At 39.5% G+C, this 10,260-nt stretch overlaps 1 protein-coding gene across 1 annotated transcript in view; it reads left to right on the forward strand.

Moving 5' to 3' along the window:
* The first annotated feature begins 8,476 nt into the window (after window positions 1-8,476).
* The window catches only part of alp3 (alkaline phosphatase 3), a 12,970-nt gene continuing 11,186 nt past the window's right edge, over window positions 8,477-10,260 (forward strand). The window contains exons 1-3 of the mRNA XM_023428407.2: window positions 8,477-8,629; window positions 9,649-9,765; window positions 10,073-10,188. Coding sequence (XP_023284175.1) covers window positions 8,560-8,629; window positions 9,649-9,765; window positions 10,073-10,188 — 303 coding nt within the window. The 5' untranslated portion in view covers window positions 8,477-8,559. The remainder of the gene's footprint in view (window positions 8,630-9,648; window positions 9,766-10,072; window positions 10,189-10,260) is intronic.

Here is a 10,260-nt window from a genome sequence, read left to right on the forward strand (position 1 = left end):
CATTCATGCCCTTCCTCCCTCCCCCTCCCAAGTGTCTGTTTTACTTGTTTCCCGCGCTTTAAAAAGAAAACAAACAAACTGTGGACTGAGAAAGGGAGAGCGAGAGCGACCCTCCTACAAAGCCTGACGTTGGATTTTAAAAATGACAAAATATCGTTATTAAAACTTGAAAAAAAGTATAGAGACGAAAATCCACTTTAATGAAAAAGGACTTTAAAAAAAAAAAGTAGAGTTTAACAGTACGAATCCTTAAGGCCTTTTCTGCTTCCATGAGTGAAAAATGCATTTCAGGAGAGTTCTGTAAATATATGATGGAGGATTGTTTTTTTTTGTTTGTTTTTTTTTTCAAAGAAAAAATGTTGATGTAATTTCCCCACCTCTGAAACAAAGTGGCAGTTTTTTCCCTGTATTTATATTTTTCTCTCCTCAGCTGGCAGAAGGTGCTTGTAATTATCCACCCCAAGTCATTGATTACAATTTATTTGAAAATTTGTAAATACTTTTTTGCTTTTTCTTTATTAAAAAGATATTTAATTAAAGAAAATTAATGCCTCTTTTCACATCCAAAACTGGAAGAGATAATAAAGATCATTGCAAAAAAAAAAAAAAAAAAAAAAAAAAAACCTCCCACACTTGTGCTTTTGTGACGGCAGCGCTGAACCGACCTCTGTGACATCCAACGCACCTTTCCCCTCAAAATCCCTGGTTCTTATTCCTCACACACTCAAAAAGCTTTGTGAATCACACTGGTGTGGGTTTATTCATATTTTCCACTGTGTATTTTTCACTGGGATGATGTGTTTTCACGATGCATGAGAGGTTTGAAGGTGTCTACGCAATTAAAATTGCATTATATCTTTACTGACTGTTGAGCTGATGCAGGTCTGAGCTTGTCGGCGCTGGAGCTGTAACAAGCAGTTGTTTGTTTTTTTATCCCCGGCTAACCTCTGACCTGAAAGCAACATTTCAATGCATCCTGATTATTTATAAATAACACACTGCTATCACGTCATTTCACACACACACACTCGTCTTTTAGCTGCTGGAAGTTTGAGTTAACAAGAGCTAGAAGCTTGAATAAAATGTTGACTGTGTTCAAGAAAACATGTTCATTTTCCCTGCAGAAAGCATGAGACCAATTTGCATAATTTGTAATCAAAGTGAAGCCATTTTCGAAGAGTGTAAAAAAGCCACTGCAACAAACCAGCTCAGAATTATTGCAAAATCAATGCAATCTGCGTTTCAGTGTGTCTGTGCCCGAGTTTAAAGACTTGGTTACACAGTTAAAGCGCCACGTCTCTTGTTGTGTTTTGTGTTCATACATTTAATTAACCCACTCGCCCTGGATCTGATTTGATTTTGAGTTCCTCCTGAGCTAGAGTTTAAAACTCGTGGGAGCTGCTGTTGTGGATTGTAAACAGCCTGTCAAAGATGTTTTAGTGCTCATGAAAAAGAGGGCTGTGGTCACTGGGAGAATTGGTGTAACTGGTCGCTAGACTGTAGGAAAAACTGGGTGAAGCATCTGTGTTGTCATCCCCATGTTTTGATTGTTATCCACAGGCTGGGCTTCACACTGACGGATCACACAGAGCTGTGCTGGACTTCTCGGGGAACTCCAGAAAATAAGACTTTGGCCGCAGTTGAACCTTTTGGCATTTTCTTCAAGAAACGCAACAGTTCTGCAAAAGCTGTAAGTCACAGTTTCATTTTGATCCTCTGTCAGAGTTTCCATGTAGGATTTTACTGTGAATACCATGAGCTTCTATCACTAAATGTTCTCCAAATACTGTGATGTTTTTTTAATAGTGAAGAACAGATTTTAAATATGTATTTTCCTCTTAAGCTTCTGCAGTATTTTCACTGTAACTTGAGGGTGAATGCACTGTGCAGGAGTTTCACGACTTGGCACAAGGTCCTGATTTGTAAATACTGGATGAGGTTTACTGCACACAAACATACTGAAATTAAGAAAAGATGCAAGATAAAAGGTGAAAATACAACAATATTTATATGGAATATACAAGAAAAATAGCATTTTAAGAATTATTGCAGAATGACTAAAAACATTTAACAAATTATACACAGGGAGTGACACTGTTCAGATTTGATTTATACAGGAAGTGTGGACATGTGCAAACTTTAAAATGGATCCACCTCATCAAATATTTCTGCTTAGATCATTTAAACTTCCTTAGTTTTTCTAAACAGCACCATGGTTAAAAACCAAACCTCTACAGGTGGAAATGTAGATGTTAATTTTTTTTTTTTTGTCCTGAAATCTTCTTTTTCAGATGTGAAACCTCCAGCTGTCACAAAACAGACTCAAGAGAAAATGGATTCCCACTCGGTCGAGATGCTCCTTGTAGATTCAGGCTGTAAGATCAGTCACAGTGAGGTACTGTGTATGAACACTGAGTCCTTTTCACACAGCGAGAAAGTGTTTCTCAGACTTTTTCATGGCAATAATCCTCATAGACTTTAGAGTATTAATAAATAATTTTTACTAAGACTATTCAATAGGATTTTAACCTTTATTTGTAGATATGACAGGTGTAGATTTACATGACTGTGGTGATGCAGTGAAGAAGAAGAAGAAGAAGAAGTGCGTAGTCTAAATCTAAAAGACACACTATGAGTGTGGCGTGCACTCCCACCACAGCGGTCTGAATTACAGCTAGAAAGGGAAAGGTGGTGAATACCCAGCATTCCCTCGGGATGCTCCAGTTTCCTCTCAGTCCAAAGACGTGCGGGTCAGGTTGCCTGGAGACGTTCCTGGAAACAAAACAGCGCTCCGAAACAGCAACACAGGAACCGGGTTGCCAGGTTCTTCGCCGCACGTAATCCATAACTGTGAATAAGCCCACGCTGCACACCTGTGGTGCAGAGGGTTGCCAGTTCAAGTCTCTAGACTGTAACAGAAATATATCAGTGCTGCTGAGGGGGGAGGGGGGGGGGCTCTCAGCCGCCAACACCGGCCAGAAATAGAAAGTGTGGTTGTGCTGAACAGCGCTTGGACCAAAAGAGTGTGTGTGCTCAGCAAACTTTTGTTGTACAAATAATTAAAAAAAAAGCCCAGCACCTCCCACATTTTCACTGAAGAAGTTTCTTTTTCTCTTCCTCTTAACAGATTCAACTTTTAACCAAACACCCAAACTCAATTTTATTTATTTATTTGGATCTATTTATTTATTTTAATCCCCATTAGCCGCTACCAAGGTAGCAACTAGCATCAAGACGATGCAAAACAATGTAAATTAAAATCAAAGACAAAAAAGGAAACAATAGAATAACAACAAATACAAACAACAGTAAAACTACAAATAACAATAAATACAACAGTGACAAGTTCCACACTTTATCTAAAGTAAAAGTAAAACATTTGATTCAACTCAGAAAACAATAGTTCCCCTAAAAACAGCGGATATAGAGACTGAAGAATAAAATAAACCAACAAGTTCCTCATTAACGATCATATTCAGCAGCACTTCTCACAGATAAAAGGATCTGCAACAGAAACCTTTGTAATTCAACCTCTGTGTTACCTCAGGCCATCGCTTTACACTTACCAGCTTATCTCACTCGTTAACTAGACCTGCTCTCTCCCTGCCGACATGCTCAGCCCCCGGTTGGGTGAGTGGGTGAGTGGGTGGGTGGGAGTCACCTTATCTTTTATCTTCACCCAGCTTTCTCTCAGCTGCAGTATCACAATCAGCTGGAACCCAGTGTTCACATGGCATTTTTCACAGTGTTGCGTCACTGCTGAAACTCATCATGTAATCCCTCCAGATCATATTTGCACAGGTCGTTAACAGGTAAGAAGTCAGGTGCAGTTCAGCTACAGGTCTGACTTTGCATTCCTACTTCAACACACTTGATCTTTTACCATTTGAATGCTCAAACTCAAGTCAGTTATGAGCTGAAAGTGTATTTAAATGACATGAAAGTGTCTGAGCAGAAGGTTCGTCTGGAGTCGAGACTGTAATTTCTAGTTTGGTTTGACATCTGTGTAAGATCTGCACATCTGCTCGATGTTGTTTTAGATGCTGCAGCAGCGCCATTAAACCCATCTGCACAAGTTTGTTAAATGCGTTTCTTCGGTGCTTTTTATCTGCATCTACTGCTGGATTTTAAATGGTCTGTACAACACGTCTCTCTTCTGCACATCTGCTGAGTGTTTGAAACCTTCACGGGATTTTATAAGGAAATACACAAATTAAGGATGAAGGTCGAGGAACACAAAAAACCAAAACAAACAAAAACATTTATCTTGCTTTTTGTGATATTTAATTAACAGTAACATTAACCTACACACACAGTATCTGAAACCTTTACATGTCTGCAGTTATACAGTACCAGTATTATCACTATGAGAGTAGTAACATATCTAATTATAAATAACATTGTATATTCTATTATTAATATAATATTCATTATATTATATACTGTATATTATATGCAACATTATGGATTTCAATTTATTTCATTATAAAAGTTAATATCTAGGGATCAATAGAGACTTGTCATGAATCCAGGTTTAGTAGATAAATAATAGTAGAGAAATATATCTGTTATTTATATATTTATTTTAGTTGACCTAAAATCGACCCATTTTAGATATAGTGAGTCTAAAATATTTGAATCGCTGTATAAAATTACAACCATTTGTACATTTTAAATTGCAGAATTCAAACATGCAAAAACCAAAACCCAAGGACAGAAATACAGAGAACCTGACCACCTGAACAGAACAGTATAATCTGGAGACAGCATCTTCTCTTCATCACACTCACTTCTGTTGAGCTTCATTATTCACTGTCCAACACTAGAGGGCGCCATTGCACTGTATATATATTATCCACATTCAGTATATTAGTAATTGCTGATGGCAGTGTTTACATATATGAAATAATCAATTTCCTTTATAAAACAGACAAGAACACAACAAAATATATTATATATATTAGGTAAAAAAGTAATAATGAGCTTTGTGTTCTGGATTTTTCCGCTGGAAAACACAGGTAACAGTCTGTGTTTGATGAAGACACTTCAGTGTTCACTTTGTGAGTCTGAGAAACTGAATGTCGAATACAGTGTTGCATGTTTCTGTCACATCAGTGTTTGAAAAGTTGTTTATTCTTTCTGTCTCCATTGTCTCTAATGTGTATGTGTTTGTGTCGTTCCTCATCTGTCCACCAGGTGTCCTCAGTATGTTCTCCAGCTGCCTGCACACCTGTAGATTCCCTCCTGACCTGCTGCTGCAGCTCCTCTAAACCTCTACATACACAGTGTGAAACAATGAAAGCAGAACATTCACAACCTTTACATGTTTTAAATTTAACATCAGTCCCATGATGCAACTTTTTTAGCTCCTGACAAACGCATCATTGTGCTCCAGTTGATTGTGGGAAACATTTTATCACTGGCAAGCAGAGGTGAGGAGAACCAGGAAGTATATCACTGCTGGTGCTTTATAGAGGTTCTAACTGCTGCCAAATAAATTTTCTCTTTATTTGGCAGCCATCTTTCACCAGACATGCAGGGTTTCCCCCATGATTCCACTGAACGACAATTTCTATTTTATGACGAACCACAAGGAGTTTGATGGAAGGGACTCCAGCCGCCATTGACCCCGAATAACCGGAACAAGTTGGACCTCAAATTTCAACAATATTTACCCTCTTGAAGGACAAAGACAGAACATTATGAGCGAGGAAGCGACACAGAGCCACCCTACTGTAAATCTCACAGTCTCACTTTTTAACTACATCAGCTGAGAGTGGCATGAGGCTGTAGATGTAGGACCAATCAGTCAACTGCGGAGGGTTTAAATGGCGACTTGATTGCTTTGACCTCGCCACACCATCAGACGCTCAGAGCAAGACACCCTCACCATCACTGAGAGCTAATCTCGGGGGGGGATGTGCTGATGTTAGAACATGAGCAACGCAACAATCTCTGCCTCGACCTCAGCACCCACAGCGGCGGTTTAACCAAATCCCCAAATAAGCCACGTGATGTCACACTCTCACACATTCACAAACACAAAGGGACACACATACACTCACCCTTACCTTCAGACAGAGCTAGCTTAGACTAGCTACTTGCATTGTTTCAATAGTCTAACCTGTAACATTTATCTCCTATACATTTGCACTTAATTGAGTGTCAAATACATGAAACTGCTTTTTTTATTTCATAGATAAAAATGTTGGATATTTTAATGAAATATTGACCGTTGAACTGGAAATGTCCCCAGAAATCTGGTCACGTTGAGTTAGCTTACATTGAGTTAGCTTCAGATTTAGCATACAGCCACAATTTTCTCAACTAATTCTATGGTATTTCCCAAAATGTCAAACTATTTTTTAAATGTAATCCTCATTTTTCACATTACTTTCATTCTTTTTCTCCTTACTACACTCTCCAAACATTTAAATGTCCTGTTCTGTTATGTTTTACTCTTTTTCTTTTTTTTCTGACTAATTGCTGCCCTGACCTGTTTATTCCCACAGGCATCACTGCAGTTGCACACAAACACACACACGTCCGCGTGTACAGTGAAGTAATGAGCCTACATCGCATCATCATGAATCATAGCTCTGCAGCAGATGGCAGCGGGTGAGCGCAACAGTCTGCCATCCCGCCGGCTGCTGAGACCCACAGCAGAGAGGACACAATGTGGTCTCTTCAGTGGCATCAGTGACAACAACATGTCAGCCGGTCCGACCCACCATGCAGAGCGCCGCACCAACCCGTTCAGCTGTCACACTCCCCCGTCACAGAGCTGCAGCCACAGCGCGTGCAACCTGAGGTTTGTGTGTTTAGATTGTTTGAGGGTTTGTTCAAGGTCAAATCCATGTTTTCCAATCCATGTTGTGCAACACGAGGTGCTTTCATTAAATGAAAATGACAACAAAAAAAAACAAACCTGAAAGTCAGATTCATGAATGGTTGAGATACAGACACACAAACTGGGAAACAAACATTCAGTATAAATGTGTGCATGCAGATGTACATGCAACATGCTGCATACAGTGGAATTCACTATCTTACACAGTTTCAATGTAATTTTAATGCTAAAATCTTTTAAATGGAAAATTCTCTTAACATTAATGAACATCTTAAAATAAACAGAACTTAAAAATACATTATTTCTTCTATTAAAGTAAATTAACATCAATCATTTATCGAGCAAAAGAGTAAAATCAGTGGCAGATCTTTGAAGTTTAAATAAGACCAGAAAATAAATGGAAAACACATTACCTGCTATTATTTCCAGCAAACCATGAAAATACAAAACTCTTCACAGCGCACCTGCGAAAATTGTGGAAGAAAACATTAGAAACCAAAGATTTAATAACAATTTTTTTGACACCAGAAAACAGAGCAGCTCAGAGTTGAGGGTTTAAATGAATAAAATGAATGAATTAGACGTAGAGTATGTGCCTTTCAAGTCTTCCTCGGGCCTCTGACCGAAACACATCAGCAATTATATTTGAATAAAATATGAAGCTGCTTTGATTTTTTTTTTTTTTACTTTGATACCTGATTCACGTTTTGCAGGTTGAGCTCCCAGTTTCTCTCTCTGAAACTCGTGTCGTCATTATGAACGAGGGTCATTTTAGTGGCTCTTCCTGCTTCCATTCACAGTGCTAACACAAATATACAATCCTCTCTCGTCCCCCAGTGAATTCATGGTGTTTAACCCAATTTAAAACATTACCACATTTGCTCCTCCACATTTGCACGGCTAATCACTGAGAACATTACGTGACCAAGGTGTGATGCATGGTACCTGTTGAATAAGAGGTGAAACACGCTTTTGCATGTTACCTTTTTATTTTGTTTTTCTCTCTCTCTCTCTCTCAGTGTCAGCGATGGTGAAATTTTGGGACAAGCAATCAAACAAAACACAATACAGACGTTCTCCTCTCGCTAATACATTCATTGGAAAATAGATGGCTGTGTGTTTGTGCCATTCAGCTCAGTTCCCAGTGGACTCTGTCTGTCTCACTTACATAACTGCATCCCCCGACGTATTATCTGTCAGATACAGTCCATTCATGATTAGAAATCACACACACACACACACACACACACACACACACACTCTCTCCATAGCTGTTTGGTAGATTCACTTCCATTCCCTTGATCTTTAGCACAGTGTCATAAATAATGAACGAAACGCTGTCATTAAGCTTTAACTACGGTTAATAATTGATTCCTTAGATTTAAACTATTTGTCAAATACTGTTTACTGGATCAAGTGGAAATAAATTATATCTCGACTCCATTTATTGTTCTATAGTCATTTAGCAACATTTGCATTTTTCTTCTTTCTTTTTTTTTCTACCTGTTTTCATCTTCAACCGAAGCAGGAGACTTTTTCAGTCAGAGGTCATAAATCCACCAAGGGCCGACGGGCCATTATTATTATTATTGTCATTTATGACATGCTACTGAAGATGATTGGCAGCTGGTGCGATTGGAGAAGAGCATTATATCGGCCGAGGAGGTGATCGAAGATTAGCGGAGCAGATCTCCAGCCTGGACTTGGCCATGGAGTCGACAAGAGTGGCCATCTTGGCTCTTCTTCTGCTGCTGGCGTTTGGATCTTCCACTGCCAAAGGTAAGAAAAAGACAAACACAGAAGACCTGACTGTGTGTCCAGCTCCAGTACTTCTACTTTTATCTACATCAGCTTCTTCTTGTTTTTGGACACTTCTTTGGAGCTTCCAACTAGAACTGTTCTGCTCATTGAGGCTCTGAAAATTCAACCATCCTTGAACCTCAACTGAACGTCACCTTGTATGTCTATCGTGTTCTTCTTTTTCTTTTCATTCGGCCTTTCAACTTCTCTCAGTGGTTAAACGTCAACGAACGTTTCTTCTGCATTAATTCATTTCCCTTCAGCTGAGTTTTCATCACTTTTCAGTGCTTAACTTTCGACCGGCCGCTTTCCTGCAAACCAGCACATTTGGGTTTCTTCATGATAACATCACAAGGGTCTGAAATTGTTGAGCTTGATGTATGACGCTCACCTTTTTACTGGCGTTCTCCTCTCACATCGTGCTCTGTTTGTGCCCTCGTTTCTTCCTCTACTGATTCCTCAGCTTCCACCTTTCTTTTCATCCTTTACTGATCATTTACTCTTTCTGTGCATTTTTCCTACCCTCTCGTTTTTTAAGGGGCTTCTGAACTTTTCAAATCAGCAAACTCAGTGCTTGTGGAGTTGTGTAACTGGCTGCTATCAGCACTTACAGCTTGTTAGTGGACTATAATATTAAAAAAAACAGGTACCTGTTTACAGCCCAGAGAGATGTACTGTAGATAAGAGAGCATGTGAGAGAGGTACGACAGGTGCTGATACAAACAAACATGCTAATATACACATTCAAATCCCTAAGGCCTGAACAAAGAGCAGTCAGCTGGGTTTTAAATTCTGCTCGACTCTCTGTGTTTCTCACAGACCTTAAAGTTTGTTCAAAGCCTCGAGTTACACCTGTAGTGAGATGTGTGATTCCTTTGCTTTAATCTGCAGCTTTCCCCCAAAAAACAAAATACCAACACCGCAATTCATAGCACTGCTGCCAATAACACACAGTGTGTTCGCACTAACTCCAGTGTAACTTGTGTGTTTGTCTGTAGTCGAGGAGGAGAACCCGGAGTTCTGGAGGTCACAGGCACGGAGGACGTTGCAGTCGGCTTTGGACAGGAAGCTCAACACCAATGTTGCCAAGAACATCCTGTTCTTCCTCGGAGATGGTAAATTACGCAACGCATTAATTGCCTCACACTAATAACTCTGGATAGCCTGAGTCAGTAAGACAAGCAGAATGAGGAATTACTGCCTGACCCACTTTTTTATAAAGTATTTTCGCCACCTGTCCTCGTGTCGCAGTTTCACGAAAAACAGAAGAATAAACAAAAGATTTATATTTTAAAGAAAATGAAGCTTGAACACACTAAGAGGCATTTTAATTAAAGCAGAGGATTTTAGTATACGACTATAAAAAGGATGGAGTGTGTAAAAATGTGTGTGTGTGTGTGTGTGTGTGTGTGTGTGCACCAGGCATGGGAATCACAACCTACACAGCGGCTCGTATCCTCAAGGGACAGCTGCAGAACCAGACAGGAGAGGAGACGGTGATGACCATGGACACCTTCCCCAATGTGGGATTGGCTAAAGTACGTACACACACACACACACACACACACACACACGTGTCAAAATACACTTTCAAGACAAGATGACACTGA

The sequence above is a fragment of the Seriola lalandi genome, unplaced genomic scaffold, assembly GCF_002814215.2.
Source record: "Seriola lalandi dorsalis isolate HSWRI2012SDOR001 ecotype SW California unplaced genomic scaffold, Sedor1 jcf7180002054874, whole genome shotgun sequence".
Taxonomy (NCBI): domain Eukaryota; kingdom Metazoa; phylum Chordata; class Actinopteri; order Carangiformes; family Carangidae; genus Seriola; species Seriola lalandi.